The sequence below is a fragment of the Leptonotus elevatus genome, chromosome 19 (genome assembly GCF_054856555.1).
Source record: "Leptonotus elevatus isolate MCC_2025b chromosome 19, RoL_Lele_1.0, whole genome shotgun sequence".
Classification (NCBI taxonomy): Eukaryota; Metazoa; Chordata; class Actinopteri; order Syngnathiformes; family Syngnathidae; genus Leptonotus; species Leptonotus elevatus.
In genome coordinates, this window is record NC_141257.1 from 16,318,683 (window position 1) to 16,345,269 (window position 26,587).

General features: G+C 39.8%; 1 protein-coding gene across 3 annotated transcripts in view; it reads left to right on the forward strand.

Annotated features, from left to right (window-relative positions):
* Positions 1-26,587, forward strand: part of phf14 (PHD finger protein 14) — a 157,751-nt gene that overhangs the window by 17,532 nt on the left and 113,632 nt on the right. For all 3 annotated transcript variants that reach the window (XM_086062105.1, XM_086062106.1, XM_086062107.1), the window contains exon 7: positions 7,620-7,757. In XM_086062105.1, coding sequence (XP_085918231.1) covers positions 7,620-7,757 — 138 coding nt within the window. The remainder of the gene's footprint in view (positions 1-7,619; positions 7,758-26,587) is intronic.

Here is a 26,587-nt window from a genome sequence, read left to right on the forward strand (position 1 = left end):
AAAATCTTACATAAATTGGGTTTCCATCCACCTATTTTTAATCGAATTTTCAAGAAATGCTGTCAGTTTCATTTAACCTAGAACATTTAATAAACAGACACGGAAGGAAGACAAGAGATTTATATTCTAATTACTGGCCAGGAGAATGAACAGAGATGTGCAGATCACAGTCTCTTGCCCATTGTGACACACTCTGTCGTTCCTCCTCCTTTTATTGGGTTATCACATGGACATTACTGCTCTGAGGGGTTTGGGGAAGCACGTAGCAGCAATGTGACAATCATTTACAAAAAATCATTACACAGGCAACAATGCAGACATCCTTTAACACTAAAAGTTTCTCAACCATCCGACCATTTGTCTTCAAGCATCGTGACTGCACATTTCTTGTCTTCTGTTGAAGCTTTGTGACTGCAGTGACTCCAACTCACAGTTCAAACAGAGGTCACAATATTGAATAAATTCACAAGGTTGAATAAATGCTTTACAATAAATAAAAGACTAAATATTGGATAATTAAGATACATTAATCTAACATTTCCCCCATTTTTATCACATATTTGCTCAAATTCTCATATCGCCTATCAGTCACTTCAGTTAGATTTTCAACAGTAGGATCATTTAAAACATACCAATACCTTGTATTTGTTAAATAGGCAAAATATTACCAATCATAGAGCATAACATCATATTTTTTCTTTCCATCATAAAAACCATATTGGTAAAATAATCATCACAACAATTTAATCCAAAGTGTTGTCCTTCAAGTGCAATCAATGTGTTGTTCCTCTAATGTGTGTATATTGTCCAATGTTTCTGTATGTAATATTCAGCGTTAGTTCAGCCAGCTGTCTCTCCTCCGCCTCAAGATAGCCCCCAAAACAAAAATTAAAACAAAAGAAAGGAGGGTCGTTCAGCGATCTTCACAGCCTTCGGGGTCATCAACAACACTTACAAGGACCTTCCCGCCTTGGGCTGGACCTTTGACCAAAACCAGGCACAACTCTTGATGGGAGGTTGGCCTTCCTGCAGAGGCAGAGAGTCGTCTGGCATTTGATTAAACATTTTCACTTCCTCTTCTTTTAACAATCTCCTCAGTTACTAAATCAATTTATTTCATCTGCTTTACTTAACAGGTTAATTACAATAGGCAAATTAAATAGTCTACTACACAAAATTTCAAACGGACTAAACTTCCCTGTTCCTTTTACAATTTTCCAAACTATCTGACCATAATCTTAATGCCTTGGTCTTGTATTTATTCCTCTTCTTCTTATTATTATTATTAATATTATTATTTTTTTAACAATGTGACTTACAAAGTAACTTTCATTCGTTAATCAAAATAACTAGTATGCCATATAGACATGAACAATTTACACAGTGCTTTTGCCATAATAATAATGTCCATAATGTGTTTTGCTGGAACAATTTCAACTCATTTTAAAATGGTATCAGTACTTGGTAATATTCACATTTTCTAACTTTTGTTCAATTCAATAAAATCCATACACACTAACGAAAATTGTAGAATGTTAGAAACATCAAATCCATACATAACAAAAGTTCTACAATCATCCAAAAATTAAAAACATAGAAAAATTATATGTAGTAAAGTGTTACCATGTTTACCATATCCCCCCTGTTGAGACATTCATGGCTAATAACTCAAAGTTACTGTCCACTTAAACTTTCACTACATATAATTAATTATTAATAACACCTTAATTTTACAGAAGGTTTTCATTTTTCCAATTGGTGCACTACAGTGTTCCCTCGTGTATCACTGGGTTAACATCCTTTATTTTTCTTAAAAATTACACGCTTTTACAAAAAATCCACAAAATCAGCAAGATTTAAAAAAAGCAACTGCATAATTACAAAAACAATAGGGACCTTGTAGCCGTTACTGCTCGGGCCCTAATTTGCGAAAGAACACTGTAGTTTATATGTCTTGGACGGGCAGAATTTTGAGGTCTGCCCATAATAGACTCACAGTCAGGCATTTTTAAAACTAATTGTATCATACTACATCTTGTGTTGTTTACAACCATATTGCTAAGTTTAATGTAATACATTTTCCAAAGTTATATGTAGTTATAATAAAGCCACCATGCATATTAATCATCTTGTAAACAATGAATACCGGTATATGATACTGGCTTAAGTTCTACTTCATGTTTTCTAAACAAAACTAAAGTCGTAACTATATCAGCAATTAACTGTCTGCTCAAATGGCTTTCTAATGTTTTGGTAAAGCCAATACTGCCATTGTTCAATTAAATTCACAAACTGCATTTTTCACATTTATCTATCCATCAAAATTTGTCAGACATTGTCTTTATCATTGGTGTCTCAATTCAATTTCAGGAGTGGCATTGTAATCTAAGCATAATTATCCACCCAACTCGCGCAGTAATTGCGCAGCCCCAAAATTAACCCGTGGAGGTTATTATGGGACTGCTGCGTAGCAAAGCAGGTACATATTACTATCCTAGAAAAATGGGTTTATTATGGGCTTGCTAAGCAGAGCAAGCAGGCACATATTACTATCCTAGAAAAAAGGGTTTATTGTTGCGTTTATTATTATATCATCTTCCACGATTTTTCCGCAAAAATGCGGCCCGTACCGTAGATTGCACCGGCACGAATGAGGTATCCAACGATGCGGCTCGATCTGACTCGGTGCGGCATTATTTTCTAAGAATTCCCAGTTACCATGGCGACGCTATTCCCAAAACAGTCCCAAAAAAAGTCCCATAGGAATGAATGGGAAACCGAAAGAGATCAACCCCAATAAAGCACCTTTTTCCAAGACACGCTGCGCGCGCATACGTTAACCGACCGATATGAATTTTAGCTCATTTTGTTGGAATTTTTCCCATCTTTAGCTCAGTGTCAAAAAAAAATTAAGGAATGAAAGCTCCCCCCCCTGTGCGGGTTCAAAGACAGTGAGCGAAGGGGTGAAAGTAGCCTTTTTAGAGTGTGACTAATTAAGGCTTCAGTGACGGGAACCAAAAAATCTATTTCCAAAAGTTTCACTTCAACTCGTCACCATGGCCACAATCTTTGCTCACTAGACATCAAATTCGCACATTTTGTAGCCACAAGCCTCTGCTTTCTGAAAAACTAAGTTTTATTTGGCTAAGGTGTCAATTACTACCTTTATTTTCACTTTAAGCGAGGAGAAGTTGGACTTTCGCGCCTATCCCCTCCATGTTAATTTCGCCGTTTTTCCCTCTTCATTTTCGATCAAGTTAAAATCAAATGTGTGTGCGTGATTGTGCATGTTTCATAAAGGGGCAGTAAGATACTTTTATTTGATCTTGATTATGGTTAACTTTTACAATTCTTGAGCGATTTCAATGGTTTAAATTTTAAACTGTTCAGCTCATTGAAATGTTGGTTAAAATCAAATGTGTGTGCGTGAATGTGCATATTTCTTAAAGGGACAGTAAGACACTTTATTTGATCTTGATTATGGTTAACTTGCACATTTCTTGAGCGATTTCAATGGTTGAAATTTTAAACTGTTCAGCTCATTGAAAAGAGTTGCAAGAGTTAGCAGGCCCATTCAAAATTTCCGCGGGAATTTTTCTAATATTTATTTTTTTTATATTTTATTCCACCGACTTTTCCGCAAAAATGCGGCCCAAACCGTAGATCGCACCGGGACAAATGAGGTATCAAACGATGCGGCTCGATCTGACTCGCTGCGCTATTATTTTTATAAGAATTCCCAGTTACCATGGCGACGCTATTCCCAAAAAACTCCCAAATAAAGTCCCATAGGAATGAATGGGAAACCGAAATAGATCATTCAAGCACCTTTTTCCAAGACACGCTGCGCGCGCATACGTTAACCGACCGATGTAAAAATTAGCTCATTTTGTTGGAATTTTTGTCATCTTTAGCTCAGTGTCAAAAAAAATGTTAAGGAATGAAAGCTCTCCCCCCTGTGCGGGTTCAAAGACAGTGAGTGAAATATCCTTTATCCCATTGGTGTGTATTGCATGGGCTAGAGCGGACCAATTAAGAAACAGAGTGTAGACAGGGAAAAAATTGATTTCAAGTTTCACTTCAACTCGTCACCATGGCCACAATCTTTGCTCACTAGACATCAAATTTGCACATTTTGTAGCCACAAGCCTCTGCTTTCTGAAAAACTAAGTTTTATTTGGCTAAGGTGTCATTTAGTACCTTTATTTTCACTTTAAGCGAGGAAAAGTCGCACTATTTTGATCTCTTTTCAATGTTATTTTCGCCGTTTTCCCCTCTTCATTTTCGATCAATCATAAGTTTTCAACCTGCTCTCATTTGGTCATTTTTCATCCGATTAAAAAACTGAGAACATGCTCGCGTTCCCCACACCCTTGCCGTTCTAACGAGTCATTTCTGGAATCTGCATCTTCAACCGTTAAGTCGTGAGAGGCTTTTGTTTGAGGTGAGCGTAATCCTATACAAATCAATGGAATGTTGGTGCGTGACGTGTCCTAACAACTTAAAATCAAATGTGTGTGCGTGAATGTGCATGTTTTAGTTGATGTTGATTATGGTGAACTTCCACATTTCTTGACCGATTTCAATGGTTTGAATTTTAAACTGTTCAGCTCATTGAAATGTTACTTAAAATCAAATGTGTGTGCGTGAATGTGCATGTTTCTTAAAGGGGCAGTAACATACTGTTGATTATGGTTAACTTTTACATTTCTTGAGCGATTTCAATGGTTTAAATTTTAAACTGTTCAGCTCATTGAAATGTTGGTTAAAATCAAATGTGTGTGCGTGAATGTGCATATTTCTTAAAGGGACAGTAAGATACTTTATTTGATCTTGATTATGGTTAACTTTTACATTTCTTGAGCGATTTCAATGGTTGAAATTTTAAACTGTTCAGCTCATTGAAATGTTGGTTAAAATCAAATGTGTGTGCGTGAATGTGCATATTTCTTAAAGGGACAGTAAGATACTTTATTTGATCTTGATTATGGTTAACTTGCACATTTCTTGAGCGATTTCAATGGTTTACATTTTAAACTGTTCAGCTCATTGAAATGTTAGTTAAAATCAAATGTGTGTGCGTGAATGTGCATGTTTCTTAAAGGGGCAGTAATACTTTTAGTAGATTATGGTTAACTTGCGCATTTCTTGAGCGATTTCAATGGTTGAAATTTTAAACTGTTCAGCTCATTGAAAAGAGTTGCAAGAGTTAGCAGGCCCATTCAAAATTTCCGCGGAAATTTTTCTAGTTTCATTTTAAAATAGCATAATCAAAAACAACAAAAGCTCACAACGGGTCATAATACCACTCCTGGATTTAAGATATCATTGTGTTTTGTTTGAAATCTTAGGGCTGACAAAATTGCTTCTTTTTTCATTGGGTCTCCATAATAACCACTTTACAGTTAAAACATAGCCTAAATATTAACCCTTGTTGCACAAAAGTGTAATATAACCTTATATATACCAATATTGTTTTTTGTAAATTAAAGTTTTGTTTTGTTTTGTCTTTTTCTCACAGGTCAATTCTTTTTTTTTTTTATGCCATAAAAACAATGTCGTCCATGCAAGTCAAAATCTGACTTTCAAATGTACCCAAGCGATTTATAATTGCTTGAGAGGGTATTGTGAGACATTCAAAATATCCTTGTGGTATATATCTTCCTTCTAGTGTAAATTTCAACCAGAATATACAATTTGGTTGAACAGTACTGTTATTGTACTGTTATTCCATAATTAAATTTTTATCAAGGACATCTTTACTTCAAACACTAAAAGTTTCTCAACCATCCGACCATTTGTCTTCGGTTGAAGCTTCGTGACTGCACATTTCCTGTCTTCTGTTGAATCTTTGTGATTCCAACTCAAACAGTTCAAACAAATAAATTCACAAGGTTAAATAAATGCTTTACAATAAATAAAAGACTAAATATGGGAGAATTAAGATACATTAATCTAACAAATGTGAAAATAAAAATGAATGGAAACACTAGAATTCGAAAAACGGCCCAAAATTCGCCCACAAGTTTTTATGCTTGGAGGGGGTGGATTTGAAGCGTGTCGAAAAAAGTAAAATGAGAGTTTTGGCTATGGAAACAGGTTTTGCAAATAACCGCTGGCAAGACTGGATACACATCACACGTTTTTACCGGATATTACGTCACACGTACGTTTGTAGTCCCAAAGCAATGTCGGGCGATAGAGTAAGGTATTTTTTGGGGGGCGACGAAACAGAAATCTTTTTTGAATTAATTAAAGAAGCGAATATTAATGCTATTTTAGATGGAAAACGGCAAAGAAATGCTACTGTTTATCAAGAATTACAAAAGCAAGACGTCATCGCGCAGTCACTTCCTGGTCTTCTTCCTCTTTTAAATGACTGGTGGATTACGTCTCTATGGTGTATACCGCTACCTACAGCAGCTGAGTCCCCTCTCAATATTCGCAAAAGAAGAACAGAGGGAAACGGGCATAAGTCGCATGTCCGTTTGCACATTTTCAGTAAATTTGCTTAAAAAATTCGAAACAATTGGATGGAAACCTGACTATAGACAACCCAAATAAATATTAAAATTTATTTTATTTTATTATTATTATTATTATTATTTTAGTAGAAAAATAATCTAAACCATGGGAATAGGCACGAAGATTTTCTAACTCAATCTAAAGGGCACAAGAAAAGTGCTCCTGGTTAATCTGGTTACCCTAACCCAGGGGTGCTCAAGTTTGGTCCGAGAGCGCCTCTCCAGCCTGTTTTCCATGTTTTCAGCACAGCTGAATCTAATGAACAGCTCGTCAGCAAGTTTTGCAGAAGCCTGATAACGATCCTGATCATGAATAAGGTGTGTTAGTGGAGAGAAACATGGAAAACAGGCTGGATAGGGGCTCTTGAGGACAGAATTTGAGCACCCCTGCCCTAACTATTACATTAAAAATAATTAATCAGTTTCAACCACATCTAAAAAAACAAAACAAACTGCAAACAAGTTTAATGACTTTTTACTATTTTTAAAATGTTTAAATTTAGCAAAATAAATTGTTCAAAGGGTTGGCATGGAGGTGGATATTATCCAGAAACCGAATATAGTGAGTCAGAATGAATTGGTAGATGTTCATAAATGTAGTGGTTAAAAGAGATCCACTGATTGCTGTGATATTGACATGACATTAGTAAAAGGTGCCCAAACCAAATTTGCAATCAATTTCAAACTGGTATCTTCTTCAAATCAATGAAAGCAGCCAAGGTCACTATAAAAATGGAGATGAGCACACTTTTTCAAACTAACCACCAATTTTACTTCTTCCTCAATGTTAAAAAATAATTGAAAAACTCTTTTACAAGATTAAACCATTTCATTGAGAACTATAATGGAATGGAATCAAATGTATTGTCATTGCACACATCTCAAGTACAGAACAACGGAATTTGCTTGGAGTTGGTATTAGTATTTAATAGGGCAAATATTCATGGCGACCTCGATAGGCTGACTGTAAGTAAATTAATTCACCGTTGTACTTTTATCTTATATAATACCTTTTGGACAAACATCACCAGAATATATATCAGTGGGCATTTTGTTTGTTTGAATGTATTGAAACACAAGTGATATATTTTTTAGGAATGCAGTTTCTGCGAAGATAACCGCTTTGCCAGGACTGGAGTGTGCATCAGCTGTGATGCAGGAATGTGTCGGTCCTACTTCCATGTCACTTGTGCACAGAGAGAGGGGCTCCTGTCAGAAGCTGCTGCAGAAGAGGTGGGGAAAGCAACTGTGTTGAGAAAATAAATAAATAACTAGAGCTGTGGGCAGCTATAAAGGGCCCTCGCAGCCCCGGCCACTTTGGGGTACTTGCAGGTTGGAGTACTGGCACGTTGGTGTAGTGGCACATTGGAAGCAAAATTTCATTGAAAATGGCATAATAAACCTTTGCATATGGACATTTTTTTGCCAGGTGTTATGAGTGTTTAAAGCTTTTTGGTCAATGATAAGACCCTCAAAAATCAGCGTCCTATTTTATTTTTTGGCAATGAGTTTCCCCCATTGGCATTGTTTCAAAAGTGTGTGTGTATATATATGTATATATATATATATATGTATATATATATATGTATATATATATATATATTATAGCACGCATCATATTTAGTTTTACTCATAGCACAATATTGCTTTTATTGTCCATAGAGGGCATAATAAATAAAAGTGCATATGTATGGATTGTTCTGATGTCACTGAACATTTTGAGTGGTGGAAAGTAAAAAAAAAAAATTCATAAATGACAGTTATCACACTTACAAAAAGTATCCAAATTTGGGACAAAATACCTTAGGTGTCATAAGTTTTTTTTGTCGGCCCAAGGGCTAGGTGGTGCTATATTTATAACCGACTATTGTCATAGAGATACCTTCAGGTCATGACTATAAACATGTAAGTGAAGTTTGGGATTTTTTTGGAGCATGTACCGGGGAGTTATTACTCATTTTGTCTTTCATTGCGAAGGAAATATGATGCACAAAATATGATGCCTCGCCTCCGTCATATAGTATTTAGAAAACTCAAGATTTTTTCCCTCTGTTGATGGCCCAAGTCTTGACATGGTCCAGGCCAAGATTTAAGTCAATCGGTACAAACGTGTAGGAGAAATGAGCAAGAGTATGCCCCCTGTAAATGTTAAAAAATTGGCAAAAATCGTATATTCAAAAATTCGTAGCTCACTTCCTGTTCGTTTAAGCATATGGGTCCAAGAGACTTTTCTGTAGGTTTTGGGCTCCCTCAAATACCTTTTTTTTTTTTTTTGTAGATCTTGCTTAAACGTACAACCAGGGCTGCTTTGTTAAAAAATTCTAGGGGGCGCTAGTGAGTAATTTATGTAAAAATCGCACAATACATTATAAAATATTGCTCATTTTGCCAGGCCAGATATGTGTGCCAAGTTTCATGAGTTTCTGTGCATGTTTAGGCCCTCAAAATTGCCGTTTTCTTGGCGAACAGTAACTTGCCGCCATCACAGCGATTCGCGAAAACTCACAAACTTCGTGTTATGACATCATGAAGGCCTAAACACTCTTCTGAGCAAATATGAGGCAGATCCAGTTAACGTGGTTGGAGAAAAAAGTAGAAGAAACAAATGTAGTTATTTTTTTTTCAGTAGGTGGCGCTATCAGTACGAATAAATATAAGTTCGTAGATTTATTCAGACCTGGACTCTCATCAAATGTGTGAAATTTTGAGAAGATAGGATCATCTGGGTCAAGTTAACGCAGCTTTTATTATCACGGTGAATCATCAGACTTCACGGCACCATAACGGCCACGCCCTTTGGCGAGAAGTTCCAATATTTAGTGTTGAAAGTTATAATATTTGGTGTTGGGCATGATCAACATTTAAGGCTTTTCTGACAACATTTTAACTGGATCCCTCAAACGGGCTCGGCACAATAGATAAAAATGTAAAGTATGACATTTCTTGTCACCACTCGGTGGCGCTACATGTATAACCGAATATTATCATATAGATGTTTTCAGGCCGTGGCTATTAAGATGCATGAGAAGTTTTTGATTTTTTGGAGCTTGTACAGCTTAGTTATTAGGCAAATGCTTAATCACTCCGCTTTTTCCTCTTTTTTAATAAAGGAAATATTAAAGGCAAAATTTGAGACCCCGCCCGCCCCCGTCATATAGTATTTCAAAAAGTCAAGATTTTTTTCCCCAGTTGTTGTCCCATGTCTTGAGATGGTCCATGCCAAGTTAGAAGTAAATCGGATGAAAACTGTTGGCAAATGGGCAAAAAGAATGACCACAGTGATAATAATAATAATTCTTACAAAAACAAGAAGGGACCTCGCAGCGGTTGCTGCTCGGGCCCTAATAATAATACGAATGAAAAACAATAGGGACCTCGCACGGTAGCTGCTCGGGCTCTAATAAAACAGAGCATGCATATAATAAGGGTGCTAAATTCACTGCAGGTGACTCTCTAAAGATATCCAGAAACCAAATAGAGTGAGTGAGAATCAATTGGGAGATGTTCATAAATGTTGTGATTAGAAACGATCCACTGATTGCTGTGATACTGACATGACATTAGTAAAAGGTGGTCAAACCAAATCTGACATTTAAAAAAACCTTTTTTTTAACTTTAGCTACGCTGTTTTTGTCTACCTCCCGCACACAATCTATTTGAGTCAGGTTTGGATGACGAGCCACTTGACTGACGGCGTCTTCTTGCAGTGCTTCAACTTATTACATTTACTTTCACACTATTCTATTGTATGGGAAATCGGTCCAATTAAATATTAAATCAATAATTGTTAATTATTAAATTAATAATCAATTGACTCGATCTCACGTCCGCTGCACTGGGAGGCGGACGTGCTAACCAGTCAGCCACCGTGCTGCCTGACTCAACTTAATATTTAAATTAATTTTGAATCTCGCCTGCGGAGCACCACATCTATTTTTTGTAGTTTTATCAGGATAACAGATGGGAACCTCGTTGAATCAGTCATGAATATGAAGGCTTTACCCTTTATACAATTTTGTGAGTTCTTTATTCAGCTTAGAGGTTACTTTAGATTGATGAAACACACACAGTAAACAATCTGGTTTTGATTTGCATTTATTTTCTAACCTTTTTGGGAAAATCTACTTGGAACTTAAAAGAAGCAAAACTAACTACAGTGATAGGAAATAAAACAAGAACTAAAATGATAAAATAATTAAAGAATACAAAAACAAGAAAAGACAAACGGTCTTAACAGAGGTGATAAATTTCCTAATTAAAACAACATGGGACCCACATTTGTTTTTTGTTTTTTTTTAAGAGCTCAGTATTGTTCATTCGGAAATGTCATCATCATTGCTCTTTTTTTTTTTTTTTTTTTTTTTTTTTTTTTTTAAATATATATATATATATATATATACACATATATACATACATATATACATATATACATACATACATACATACATTTTTTTTTTGTGTGTGTGGGTGAGTATGTGTGTGTGCGTGCGTGCGTGCGTGCGTGCGTGTGTTTGTTAGCTCACCAGAAAACCTATTAGAAAAAAAAAAATCTCATACCGTTCACCTAAATCGAACACCAGGAGACCCGAGGGGACCGAAGAAAACCAAGGAAGGTGAAATCCAGCACCGACCAGACACCCCCCACCAGAACTCCTCCCCAGCCCAAGAAACATCCAGACCCCAACAAATCCAAAAAACATAAAATCAGGGAGGCCTCAAGAGACCAACGGAGAGACCGAGAAAAGGAAGGAAGGACAGACGAAGCCGCGTGAGATCCGAGACACCAGCCTCCACCGATTCAATAACCTGAGGAGGAAACAGATTGTGTCTGAGTTTCGGTAGATGCTGGTGTGGTGGATCTGGCATGCATGAAAATCTCCACCAAAGAGGGGAGCCGTCGACCCCCGCCGGAACAGAGCAAGCGCAACACCTCAGGGCCCCCCAGGCCGCGGCAGCGCCAAAGGACGACCCCCGGGCCCCACCAGGGCCACCGGCCGGAGAGCAAACCCAGGAGCAGGAGCGCCCCCCCGCCCCAACACGGCCCGCGCCCCCGGCCCAACGCAGCAGGACGGGGCACTGCAGGCCCACCAGGCACCCCACCGGCCCCCAACCCCCGCCCCCCCCCACAACCCCCCGCCCCCCATCCACCCCCGCCACCCACCCCAACCCAGCCCCATCCGCCCCCATGCCCCCAATCCCCCAGACACCCCCCACCCCCAGCACCCCCCCACCCCGCAACCCCCACCACCACCCCCCCCAACAAAGCCGCCCCCCCCGACCCCACCCCGACCAACCGGCAGCCCCCCAACCCCCGACCCCCAGCCCCCGGGGACCACCCGCACCCAGGCACCGGCGCCGAAGAGGGGCCGGACAGCGGAGCGGAGAGGGCAGCCGCGCCCACCCCACCCCCCGCCGTGTGGAAGGACGGAACACCGGGGGCAGAAGGGGGAGATGGGGGCACCGGAGGGCGGCCGACACCCCCGAACCCCAGGCCCAGCGGGGGAAGGCCCCGGTCGTCACCCCAGCGTTCTTTGTGAAAATTAACCCCTGTTACTGAGTCCGCCAGCTTGCGGACTGGCGAACTCTACCCCTAAACCGTGAATGTGACCCCACCCAGTGTATATACAAGTGTGTGTGTGTGGTGCATTAAAATTAGGAGCAGGTGAACCGGAGCCGATGGAAATGATATTCCCACGCTCCGATCCACCCGCCACCCAAGCATGTTGCTGAGTGTATGTGGTGCATTAAAAAAAAATAGATAGGGCGGGGGGGGGGCGGGTGGCGACACGGACAGGGGACCGCAGCACTGCTCTATACTGCGGCCCCCAACCGATGGCACCCCCACAAGCCCCCCCCCACCCACAAGTTGTGTGGTGTATTAAAATTGGAGGGGAGTTGTAGGGTGAAGACGGTGTTTCCACCCTACCCCACCCCCCAAAGTGTGTTATGTGCCCTATATGTCTATAAAAGTGTATTGTGCAAACCTAGTGTAGTGAGTTAAGAGGTGTGACCAGCGGGGCCCCCCACAACCGGGCGGGGGCAGGAGGCGCACCGGCCCACCAAGCCCCCACCTACCCCACCAGGACCCCGGCGGGCATATGGGACCCGTCCGGCGGGGCGATAGGGCTCGCCCCCCGGATACTGGGTCCCGCCCGAGGTGTCAGGACGCCCACCGGAGCGGGGCGGGCACGACACCAAACCCCAGCCACCCCCGCCGGCCCCCATAGCACCGAGACCCGGGCCATGGATGGAGCCCCCGGCCCAGGGGAGGGGAAGGAAGGCGTACCGGGGAAGGGGAAGGGAGGAGGGAAGGGGACGACAAGAAGGGCAGGGGGCAGCGGCAGGGACGCAAGGAGAGGGGGAGAGGAGGAGGAAGGGCGACGAGGGAGAGGGGACAGGGAGGCGGAGGACGGGCGGGGAGAGGCGAGGAGGGAGAGGCAGCAAGGGGGAGGAAGGGGGAGGGGAGAGGGAACCACCGGGCACCCCGGCGGCCCACAGGCCCCGAACCGCGTCGCCGGGCCCAGAGCGACGGACCGCGCCGGAACGGCGCCGCCCCCGACACCAGGGAAAGCCCCGCAACGCAGCACCCCCCAAGAGACCCAGGGAACGGCCAAGACGCAGCCGCCACCCAGCAGCCAACAGAGGGGCAGACCCGCCCACTCCCCGCCAGGGGGGACAGCACCCACAGAATTAACCCACTGGCATGCCGTGAATCCGAATATCAACCCCTGGTGCCCATCGGAGGTGAATCCGCTCGATCCCGCTGGCAGCAGCCGGGTTCCTGACTATGGAAACACAACCATTAGTTACAAATTGCCTAATACAGAAACATCAATGCCAGTTATAACGCTGCTGTGGCTCTCGCTAACAGGCAGAATTAAAATCCAAGTTTAGGTTAAAAAATTCTATATACGTAGACCATGTTTCTTTAAATTTTGACATTTGGTTTTTATTTGAGGCAGATATTTTTTCCATTAAAATATGATTTATGAGGAGGTTAGACCATTGGTCGATATTCAAAGTTTGTTTATTTTTCCAGTTAACAAGAATTGTTTTTTTTGCGATAGTAAGGGCTACAAGTATAGATTGAAATTGTTTATGTGGTAAGTCAATTGTTGTTAAGTCACCTAGCAAACACAAGTTTGGAGAGAACGGTATCCTACAGTCCAAGACAGCGGAAAGTTTTTCTAAGACTTTAGTCCAGAAACACATAACCGGAGTACATAACCATAAAGCATGAAAATAAGTGTCTGTAGTGTTTTGTAAACACTGGAGACAAATGTCGGAGTCTGAGAGTCCCATTTTCTTCATCATATATTGAGTAATGTATGTTCTGTGAATAATTTTATATTGGATAAGTTGTAAATTTGTGTGTTTTGTCATTTTAAAAACATTTTCACAAACTTGAATCCAAAAGACAGATTCCGGAGCTATAGACAAGTCTGTTTCCCATTTTGAGATGGGTAAAGACGTTTTATCAGTATATGAAAGTAACTTATATATTTTTGAGAGTTTTTTTGTTGTTGTCGGAGAAAGCTTGGTAATATCTTTAGCTAAAACAGGCGGTTGGAGCGTACCCTGGAGTGTTGGAATTTGTTTCTTTATCATACTTTTAACTTGCAAATAATGTAAAAAGTTTCCGTTTTTTATTTTATATTTTTGGAGCAAGGATGTATATGATATAAACATATTATCTGAGAAGAGATGGTGGAGATGTGTAATTCCTTTCTGCTCCCACACATTCAAATAAAACGATTGGTTGTTAATTTGAAAGTCGGGGTTATGCCATAGGGGAGAAAGCCCGCTGGGCTCCACTTTGGCTTTTGTCATTTCTAGTGCCTTCCACCAGGCAGTCAGGGTGGCGGAAATCATTGGATTTTTAAAGCAGTTATGGCGCTTAATCGATGTTGTAATAAAGAGTAAATCTAGGAGTCTGAGGTTATTACAATCCTTCTGTTCTAGTTCCAGCCAACAGTTAGTATCTCTATTGGGTTGTGCCCATAAAATAATATATTGTAGCTGGTTGGCTATATAATAGTGCATAAAATTTGGTGCCTCTAGACCTCCTTTGGATTTATTTTTCTGAAGAGTAGATAGACTAATCTTTGCTTCTTTTTTTTTTCCAGTAAAATTTTGTAACGGCTGAGTCCAACAACTGGAACCAGTTAGCCGTAGGTTTAAATGGAATCATTGAGAAAAAATAGTTTATTTTGGGTAAAACTTTCATTTTAATAGTGGCTATTCGTCCTATTAGAGAAATAGGAAGATTATTCCAGCGCTCCAAGTCACTATAAATGCTATCCAGAAGTGGAGTGAAATTTAAATGAACTAAATCAGTTAATTTAGGTGAGATTTTTATGCCTAAGTATTTTAAATTACCTATAGGAAATGAGTAGTATGGGTCCTGGCTTGCAGGGTTCCATGAATTTTCTGTAATAGGTAGAAGTGTTGATTTTGTCCAGTTAATAGAATAGTCTGATAACAGTGAGAATTTAGTTATTAAGTTAAATACTTCCCCTAATGAAATAGCAGGCTTTTCTAAATAAAGTAAAATATCATCGGCATATAGATTAATTTTATGTTCTGTTACCCCAGAGTGAATTCCTTGAATCATTCTTTCCTGGCGTATGGCTAATGCAAGCGGTTCAATAAATATTGCAAATAATAAAGGCGACAGTGGGCATCCCTGTCTTGTGCCTCTCTGTAGAGTAAAACTCTTAGATATAATCCCATTAGTAGTAACAGTAGCTTTAGGAGAATCATATAATACTGACACCCAGTGAATAAATGACTTCCCAAAGCCAAATTTATTTAAAACAGCAAAGAGGAAGGACCAGTTAACTTTATCAAAAGCTTTTTCTGCATCCAATGATATAATAACTGCCTTTTTATCATGCCGCTGTGACATACTAATAAGGTTAAAGAGCCTTCTAATATTATTAGTAGAGTGACGCTCTTTAATAAAGCCTGTTTGGTCGCTATGAATGATTGTCGGGATTACTGTTTCTAATCTAGATGTAAAAGCCTTAGTGATAATTTTAATATCAGTGTTAATTAGTGAAATCGGACGGTAACTTGATGGAAGGGTGGGGTCTTTTTCTGGCTTTAATAAAAGTTTAATTGCTGCTGTATTCATGTGTGGGCGTATGTGACCATTAGTTTTAATTTCTGTTACTACTCTTAAGAATAGTGGAGCAAGCATTGACCAGAAGTGCTTTAGAAATATAGCCGGATAACCATCCGGGCCGGGTGCTTTGCCATTTGGCATACTATCTAGAGCACTGTACAACTCGTTTATAGTAAGTGGTGCATCTAACATATCTTTATATTCAGTAGTTACCTGAGGTATACTTAAGCTACTGAGGAATGCCTCAATATGCTCTGGGTTAGGTTTATTAGTTTCTGAGTATAAGTTGTGATAATAATTATAAAAAATTTGATTAATTTCTTCTGGTGATTGTGTACATTCACCAGTTGTACCTTTAATAGCCGTTATAAGCGATTTTTTCCGATTACGTTGAAGTTGGTTTGCAAGAAATTTACCTGATTTGTTATTATATTCAAAGTTGTTGTATCTCAATTGTTGTATTATAAACTCTGTCTTTTTAGTTAACATATCGTCTAACTGTATTTTTGTATTTTGTAAGTCAGTCCATATTTGGTTATTTGGGTTTATTGCGTACTCATCCGTCAGTTGTTTAATTTTATCTTCCAAGTCTTTTTCTAATTTTTGATCCTGTTTCTTTTTATAAGATGAATATGATATAATTTTACCTCTAATTACTGCTTTCCCGGTTTCCCAGAGAAGAGCTGGAGATAGGTCTGGAGAGTCATTTATTTCCAAAAAGTCCGCCCATTCTTTTCTTATAATTTTGTCAAATTCTGCGTCGTTTAGTAGTGAGATGTTAAAACGCCATGTAGGTGGTGGTTTAAAGGTATAATCAACTTGTAGGGAAAGGGAGACTGGTGCATGGTCGCTAATAATAATAGGATGTATTTTTGTAACGGTTTTATCAGCAATAGAATTATTTGTAAGAAAAAAATCAATTCTTGAAAAGGACCGGTGCACAGCGGAAAAGAAGGTAAATTCCTTCTTATTTGGGTTTTTAAGTCTCCAGCTGTCGACGAGGCCAAAGTCATCCATATATTCCCCTATTACTTTTGTGGATTGTGATCGCCTTATACATGTTGTTTTATTAGAACGATCTATTAATGGATTTAAGGTTGTGTTAAAGTCTCCTCCAATAATAATAGTAGAGTTCGCTGCTAATTCAAACAGTTTAGAGAAAAATTCATGGAAAAAAGCCAGATCATCATTATTAGGGGCATATAAATTACCGAATGTATATATTTTATTAAATATAGTCACCTGAATAATAATGTATCGGCCCTCTGGGTCTGTTATTGTATTATTTAGAGTAAAGAGTAAATTCTTGTGTATGAGTATACAGACTCCCCTTTGTCTACTGTTATAAGGGGCAGAGTACGCTTGGCTAAAATTTTTATCAATAAGTAATTTTTCTTCAGATTTTTGTAGGTGGGTTTCTTGTAGGAGGCAAATATCTGCTTTTAATTTTAAGAGATGGTCTAAAGTTTTTATTCTTTTTGCCTGTGAGCGAGCGCCACAAACATTCCAGGAAACCAGAACTAATTTATGCATACAAATAATATAAACACAGTCCTATGTATATATCTGTATAGGCCATTTGCCACCACTGGCATGTTATAGGATAGAATCAAAGTGGTTAGGTGATTTATATAGTTTGTATAAAATATGAGGTAACGTATAAGGCAACATGTAAGGTAATGTGTAAGGTAACGTGTAAGGTAACGTGTAAGGTAACGTGTAAGGTAACGTGTAAGGTAACGTGTAAGGTAACGTGTAAGGTAACGTGTAAGTAAATAAAACAGTGCAAAAACGAGTAGGGCGGTGAAAGTGAGGGAAATTAACAGGGGATTAAACATAACAATACACCAGTAACCCCAGCGAGATTTTTTTTATTTTATTTTTTATAAATATACTTTAGATATAGTTGTGTATTAATATTATATTTATAATATAGCCTAAACATAATAAGTATTCATGTTTTTGGTTTTATAACCACATATACAGTATATGTATACACCTAGTAATCAAACTAAGTTTAGTTCCACCAATGCTAATTAGAACAGCCAGGGAGTGGAATTGGGGTTCCGGAATAGTTGGCCATCGATATATAACTTATCAACGGCTATCGTAGTCCGCTTACCCTCCTGCCTATTTTGTTTCATTATAGGAAACAGTACCTTTCGCCGCTCATTGATCTCTCTCGGGAATTGATCATTCATTCCAAATGAGGTCCCTTTAAGCTCCCGTCCTTTACTTTTAACAAATAATTTCTGTTTAAAATGCTCAAACTTTGCAATAATAGGACGGGGTTTGTTGCCTCTACGGGCTCCAAGCCGATGTACCCGGTCAAAAGAGATGTTATTTACCGTCTCCTGGGGTTTGTGTCAGAGTGCCGCTGTGAGTTCTGTGATCCGTTTAGCTTTTGCTGGGACCCAAAGCAGCGTGTTTTACTGAGCCTGTCGCAGTGCAAAGGCGAGCCGTGCGGTCGTCGTGTGCTAGCCCATTGCTAGCAACTGTGCCGGAATGAAGAGTGGACCCCACACAGAGCAGGGGAGCCAGCAGCCAGTAGAGGGTCCAGAGGGAAAGAGGCAAAGAGGAAGTCCAAGCAGAAAGCGTGCCTTTATAGGGGGCTCGGCCAGTGTCCTCACCAGGGGTCCGCTATCAGATTACACAGAGACCAGGGTGGAGATTTACTAGCCTGGGATAAATTTTGGTAAAACTCATCAGGTTGCAATTTGGATCCCATGTTAACCGAGATTCTAAGGTCAAAAAATCTATCAATGTACCACGTACAGTTGAACACATAAAAATAAATGTTATCCATACCTGACAACTGTTAAACGTGCACACGAATGAAAGTTTGGTGGAGAATATGCACTGAAGAGTCAACATTTCCACAATGGTAAACACATAACATTTCATAAGTCATTGTTCTGTTGCAAGGTTTCTGGGAAAAAAAGTTTTTTAATTTTTGTGTGTGTGTCAGTCAGTGCTGGTGGAGAGCGGGTGGGGCTGTCCGTTTTTGAAAGGGAAAAAGACCGCCTGGTGGCCACCCACCCCCACCTTGGCAAGTGAAATTTCTTTGTGATGAGGTTGTAAAAGTTACAACCGGCCGATAATCGTTACACTATTTAATATTGTTTATTTAGCATCACATACTGTGTAAATTGTTGACCATTCGGCATCCATTGCAGCCTGGTCATCCTGGAATGGGGATTTCCACAATTACGGCCCCTTCTCAAGGTTTTTTTTAATTTTACCCCTGATGTATTTTTTTTCTTTCCATGCCCTCGTGGTACGTTACAAGCACTGGTTATACTCGAGGCTGTAGTATGAAATACTGGTATTCGCAAAGCCCATTTATGTATAAAACATCATTACATAGCATTATGCCACAGTATTTATTGGAAATGTTGGAGTCACTGCCAGGTAGGGTTGAGCACAAGGTTATTTTAGTTAACTAAAACTGAAATTCAAAAAACAATTTCGTTAACAAAATAAAATTAAAACGAAAATGCTTAAAAAAAGAAAGAAAACTAACTGAAACCACATTTTATGTTTACAAAACTAACTTAAACTAACTATAATTATAGCAAAAATGTCCTTCCTTTAAGCCTTTGTTAATTAATGCATGAGCCTTTGGGGATGATTTTGAATGTGACTTTAAGTAGGTTTATTTTGATATTAACCGGAATAAGGACGTTTGAAAGTGTGTCACACAGAAATTACGTCATCTAGCAGCAGCCACTGGAAAAGCACCTACAGATGACGTCGCTCCCATGGTGCCTTCTAAATATTGCGCACAATACACATTTTTAAAAAACTAATACTGAAACTAACTAAAACTAAACTAAAACTAAGTATTTATTAAAAATCTAAAACTGGCATTGGTGGAACTGAACTTTGCTTGATTATTATATGTATACATATATATGTGGTTATAAAACCTAAAATATGAATACTTATTATGTATAGGCAATAGTACAAATATAATATTAATACATAACTATATCAAAAACATATTTAAACAAAAAATCTCGCTTAGGTTACCATTTACTGGTGTATTGTTAAATGTTTAATCCCCCGCCACTTTCCTTCACATCCACCTCCCTCCCCGTTTTTTCACTGTTATATTCACTTACACGTCACCTCTCATTTCACACATATCACATAAACCACCTAACCACTTTGATTCCATCCTATAACATGGCAATATTGACAAGGAGCCTATACATATATATACACAGAATTTAGTTTAAATTGTTTGTATGCATAAATTAGTTCTGGTCTCCTGGAATGTGTGGCGCTCGCTCACAGGCAAAAATATATATTTTTTTTAGACCATCTCTTAAGATTAAAAGCAGATATTTGTCTCCAAGAAACACACTTACAAAAATCTGAAGAAAAATTATTTATTGACAATAATTTTTGTCTAGCCCCCCTTATAACAGTAGACAAAGAGTCTGTATACTCATACATAAAAATGTATTCTTTACTCTAAATAATACAGTAACAGACCCAGAGGGCCGATACATTATTATTCAGGTGACTATATTTAATAAAAGATATAAATTTGGTAATTTATATGCCCCTAATAATGTTGATCCGTCCTTTTTCCATGAATTTTTCTCTCAGCTGTTTGATTTAGCAGCGAACTCTACTATTATTATTGGAAGAGACTTTAACACAATCTTAAATCCATTAATAGATCGTTCTAATAACACAACATGTATAAGGCGATTACAATCTACTAAAGTAATAGGGGAATATATGGATGATTTTGGCCTCGTCGACAGCTGGAGACTTAAAAACCCAACTAAGAAAGAATTTACCTTCTTTTCCGCTGTGCACCGGTCTTTTTCAAGAATTTATTTTTTTCTTACAAATAATTCTATTGCTGATAAAATTGGTACAAAAATACATCCTATTATTATTAGCGACCATGCACCAGTCTCCCTTACCCTACAAGTTGACTATACCTTTAAACCACCCCCGACATAGCGTTTTAACATCTCACTGCTAAATGACGCAGAGTTTGACAAAATTATAAAAGAGTGGGCAGACTTTTTGGAAATAAATGACTCTCCAGACTTATCTCCATCTCTTCTCTGGGAAGCTGGGAAAGCGGTAATTAGAGGTAAAATTATATCATATTCATCTTATAAAAAGAAAAATTAGAAAAAGACTTGAAAGATCAAATTAAACAACTGACAGATGAATACGCAATAAACCCAAATAACCAAATATGGACTTACTTACAAAATACAAAAATACAGTTAGACGATATGTTATCTAAAAAGACAGTTTATAATACAACAATTGAGCTACAACAACTTTGAATAGAATACCAAATCAGGTAAATTTCTTGCAAACCAACTTCAACGTAATCGGGGAAAATCTCATTCATATATCATTCATAGCGACCAAACAGGCTTTATTAAAGGTCATCACTCTACTAATAACATTAGGAAGCTGTTTAACCTTATTAGCATGTCACAGCGGCATGATAAAAATGCAGTTATTATATCGTTGGATGCAGAAAAAACCTTCGACAAAGGGCCGTTGGGGTGCCGGGTGGGCCTGCCGGGGAACGGGCCATGTTGGGGTGGGGGGCGCTCTTGGCTCCTGGGTTTGCTCTCCGGCCGGTGGCCCCTGCAGGGCCTGGGTGTTGTGCCTTGGCGCTGCCGCGGCCTGGGGGGCCCTGAGGGGTTGTGCTTGCTCTGTCCTGTCCTGGGTCGATGGCTCCCCTCTTTGGTGGAGGTTTTCATGCATACCAGATCCACCACACCAGCATCTACCGAAATTCAAACACTTTATTTTTAAGAACACTAATGCAGCAGGTACTTAAATCATGTATGAATATCCATTAATGGGCAAAGGGTAGTTTTTCTTGAGAAATAAAAAATAAACATGACAAACACAGTGAGGGGCACATCAGGAAAATGTATAGTGGTACCTAATCTAAGTAGTTTATGTAAACATGCAGTTGATGTCTATGCTAGAAGCTAAATATTAGCTGGACCCCTGTGTGCATTTGTTTGTCAATGCACTGTTTAAAGTCCTGATTAACTTGTTGGCTCAATGTTGGCATTAGGCGAAGCCTACTTAACCAATTATGACTTTCGGGATTCACTTATTTAGCGTACGCTGTCAGCAAGACAGTCACAGCAACACTCATTCATAACGGTGACACGAGGTGAGGCTAACTTAAAAATAAACGTTATTAACTCTTTGACTGCCAGACGTTTTCAGAAAAGGGATGCCGTCAGTGCCAGCCGATTTAAGCATTTTGACTGATCTTTCAAGGTCCACAGAAAATGTTCTGTTTGGACTATGGAAACACACGTACTACCAAATGAAAGATTGGACTTTCATCTTTCATCAGAAAAAAAAGTTTGTTTCTACCTTATTCCGTTCTTTAGTAATCAACAATAGAAAATGGTTAGTTTGACCCAATTTCGCCTGTTTTGGACCAAAATACGGAGAAATCAAGCTTTTAGTGAAACGATATTATTTCATGCATTCTAGTGAATTTTACACTTCTTTTTGTCCATGAATGATGCCACAAACACCTAAATAGTGCTTTACTTCTATAAAACACTACCACCAAGAATGAAAAAGTGTTTTTTGATAGCAAAATACGTTTATTTACATTCAACAGTGTAACAATTTGACAACAATTTGGCAAACTATTTACAAATGTGTGCAACTGTGGTGCTATTTACAAATATGTGGATGTTTCAACGACAGTTTTTGTTTTTGTAACACTCTCCTGCGTGCAAGGAGACGCAACAGCATTTGCACAACAGATTGCCTCTTCGCGTGCTCCACTTTCTTGCAGGCCGTTTTTTCCGGGGAATAGCAAGTATATACTGCAGTGTGTGTTGCCATCAAGTCTAATATCAGGATCATGCTACGGTTTCGTTACGTCTCGCTTCCTCGTGTCCTTCAGTTGCTACACCGGGTTGTAAGAGATGTTCTGATCCATTTTATCCACTCCATTCATGGTGGCATCGTAGTCCAGAAACAGTGTCTTCTCCGTGATCAGACTGTACCCGCTCCTCCGATGAATATGCATTGGACTCGGGGTACTCTTCATTGTCCGATCGAATGTCCGGTCGGTTATTGTGCGCTTTTTCCGGCCTTAGCAGCGGTAGCCGCGCTAGCGCGCTTAGCCGGTGAGGCTTACTACGTGATCATAACAGTCGCGTCAAGGCTTCCAACTTTGGCGTCAAGCTCGGAGTCATCATCATCATCATCATCAATCTGCATTGGTCGATGCCAACTCTCCATCGCCCGATCGAATGTCCGATTGTGTAGAAGTACCCGGTCGGTTATTGTGCGCGTTTTCCGGCCTTAGCAACGCTAGCCGCGCTTAGCCGGTGAGGCTTACTACGTGATCATAACAGTCGCGTCAAGGCTTCCAACTTTGGCGTCAAGCTCGGAGTCATCATCATCGTCGACATCAATGCGCTTTTTAGTATTGATTGATGCTTTCCGTCTTTGAAAAAAATGCTCAAGCGTGAGCTGCTTGCAACCGGTTGCTTGGTCAGCCATTGTGGCTTCATCAGCCATTGTCTCCTCAACACTCTAGCTCCGCCTCACGTCTTCTACTGACGCCCACGGTGGGCGGCCCATCCAACCTTGTGCAAAGAGAGTCATCGCTGCCCTCTAGGGGCCAAAACGAGTCTTTTACTAATCAGATCTGCCTGATACTTTCAGCACAGCTGCCCAAGGCTTTCCTGCACCCGTTTCCAAAAAAACAAAAAACAAACATAGGGGACGTCTTTTAACGTCCTCGGCGCCCTTCCCTAGGTTTATGCTAAACGTTTTATAACGTTTATGGCAGTCAAAGAGTTAAGTTCAAACGCGTAAAAAAAAACTGCTTAATTGCGCTGATGTTGTACAGCGCCTGTTGCCAGCATTTAGCGCTAGCTCCAAGCGCCTCTAATGCTAATGCTAGTGCTGCTAGGGCCGTTTGATTGCTTTAGAAAGGCGTAAGTGACTGCTAACTTTGATGCTGACAGCCTTGCCGTGCTGATCAAATTTTAACAAACCAGGCCTACTGAAATGTGCAGATTCTATGGGGGTCACACCTCCGAAACCACCGAAATGCAAAGAAAATTGCTTGGCACAGTTATACCTATAAAACACAACAGGTCTTACACATGCATTAGGCTACTGCATTACACTTACTGTAACATGATTGTAACAAGGCATTCGTGAGAAACTTATTTTCATTCAAAATTTATTTTTTTCCAATTATGTGCAAAATAACATAAAAACACCGACGTGCGCACATCGACGTGACTCGTCAGATACACAGAGAACGGCGCCGGTGGACAGAACTCCGTGGAATAAATAAATAATAGATATCGCTGGAAACTGATTACACTACACAAGCACACTGGAACAATTCAGAAGCACTTTTTGCTACGTTCACACCAAAATAGGAGGAAGTGTTCGGCTGTTGTGCCAAAAGTATTTACCCCCATACCAATATTGCATCCCCTGCCGTGGGATATTATAACTTTCCTGGAAAAGGTTCCTTGTAAACAGATATTTAAACTTCAAACATTTGGAACAAAACAGAAAAACAGTAACATTCAGCAGGCATGAAAACCTCTCACCTTTTGGCGAAATTCGCCATTTTAAAACCAAAATTGGTCACTTACGTGAATCGTGCAGATTTGTTGAGAAAATATTTCAGAGGGTAGGTGACCGGAGAGTCAGTGTATCAGTGAACACCGGTTGAGATGGGCACCAAAGTAGGTACAAAATCACACTAAATCAGACGTTGACATGTTCCAAAGCACGTCTTTAGTTGTGACTGTGCGGGAGTAGATATGTAATGTGAATTTTCTATGGCACACTTAAACGCAGCAGTGTACGCGCAACCAGTGTACTGACGTCACCCACTCGTGCTGGTTTTCATTCATGCTACATTTCCGGGTTTGGGTGGACCGTGAAATAGGCCGGGAGCCAGGTCCAGGGTATCAAGGCGCAACATTAAACATGATCACACAAAATCCGGGAACCAAATAGGAGATTTAATAAAGAAAAACAAGATCCTGACAAGGAATAAAAATGACTTGTGAACATTTCTTAACAATAGATTCACATTCTGTGTAACCAAATAGAGAAATATTAGAGTGCACCTTAACCATAAAACTGAGCTATAATAAAATATAACCAGATTTTAATTCCTGATCATAATCCATATTTGTATGGATTTTATCGGCTGCTAAATCATCCTCATCTGTTTCCTCTTCTGCCAAGATATCGACAACGGCTTTGGGCAGTGGTGTCAAAGTGCGGTTGTTGAGGGCCTAAGTCCTGCATGTTTTAGAGGTTTCCCACATTCAACACATCCATCCATCCATCTATCCATCCATCATCTACCGCTTATCTGGGGTCGGGTCGCGAAGGCTTTAGCAGGGAAACCCAGACTTAGTCTCTCCAGCGTGTCCTGGGGCATTCAACACAGCTGATTTATATTTAAGCTCATCAGCAAGCTCTGCAGGAGCTTGATCCTGATCATTGAATCAGGTGTGTTGGAGAGTAAAGAAACCTCGGAAACATGCAGGACTCAGGCCCTCGAGGACTGGACTCACACACCTGTGGCTTTGGGGATGATGTCACCCTAAAATCATAATAGTTCTCTCAGAGTAGTGCTCATGAGCCTTCTTCCAGACACATACCTGGAAGTTGACTCTGAAAGGTGCTGGACTTTGTGTGATCATGTTTAATGTTGCGCCTTGATACCCTGGTCCACTTGGGGGCATAACATTATTCACTTTTTATGTAATTCTCTTTAGATAGTATAGTACTACATAATCCCTGTTTCAAATACAGTGGAGTATTTTGGTCATAGCTCCTCTAATACTTCAGATAGAAAGCTCATATTGGACTTAAATTGAAGGTTACAAATGTGGGATGTTTTTAAAATACATTTGAGGCAGTGAGATGTATAATAAAATGTTTGAAATGGATCAATTTTGATGGTAATTTGTCAGGTGGAGAGACATTTTTGGATCTTTTAGGGTATGTTGAGGATGATATTTGAGAAATGAAATACAGGAAGCCCAATGATTCTTTTCTTGCTAGTTCCCCATGTGTCAGTATACAGCATGCAACATTTTAGAGTTTACTGACCATTTATGCAGTTGCTGTACCTTGCTTGACATTTGCAATTACACAATTTCGCTAGGATCTTTTCCCAAAAGGGGTGTTTTTTGGCCCCTGTGACCAAAGGGCCCCGAGTTGGGGGTGGTCCCTATCAACTTGTGATGGCCCAAGGTATGAGATAACAGGAAATCATAATAATAAAAAAAAAGTAACAAAAAACATCCTGAGGAGTGAACCTGGCTCCCGGCCTAAAAGCCAGCGAGATGTGACCGCCGATGAGCTAAATGAGAGTGTAGCTTCGCGGTTCCTAGCATGCTTTGTTTGAACGTGGGCCCCACCTGCTGGGGGGACTTCTTGGTGCTGAGGCCGAGCGGCAGTTGGGATGTCGCCGCCTTTGCCGGCCATATGTGGGGAGCACCGCCGCGTTGCCCGCGGACACAGCAGATGTTCGTCTTCAACCACTGATTCAAAACATGTTGAAAGGTGTGTGGCTCTACCATTGTTACAATATATTATAGAATTTTAGAACAATACTTACCAAGTACTTATACCATATTTATAATTTCATGGGTATCTTGTACCGCGTTGGATTGTCGTCCTCTTCCAACTCATTTTTTGCAAGATTTTACTCCCAAGTTGGGTTCGAATTCATCGCGCTACATGCGGCAGGCACGTTCTTGAAAATGTGTTTAAACAATTGCGCAAGAAACCAAAATAATTACACATAATACAATTATTTATATTATGTTCTTGTATTAGAACTTTGCTTCCGACTTTGTAATTTGTAATCATTTATTTACACTTCATTCATGTTACACCTTGATTT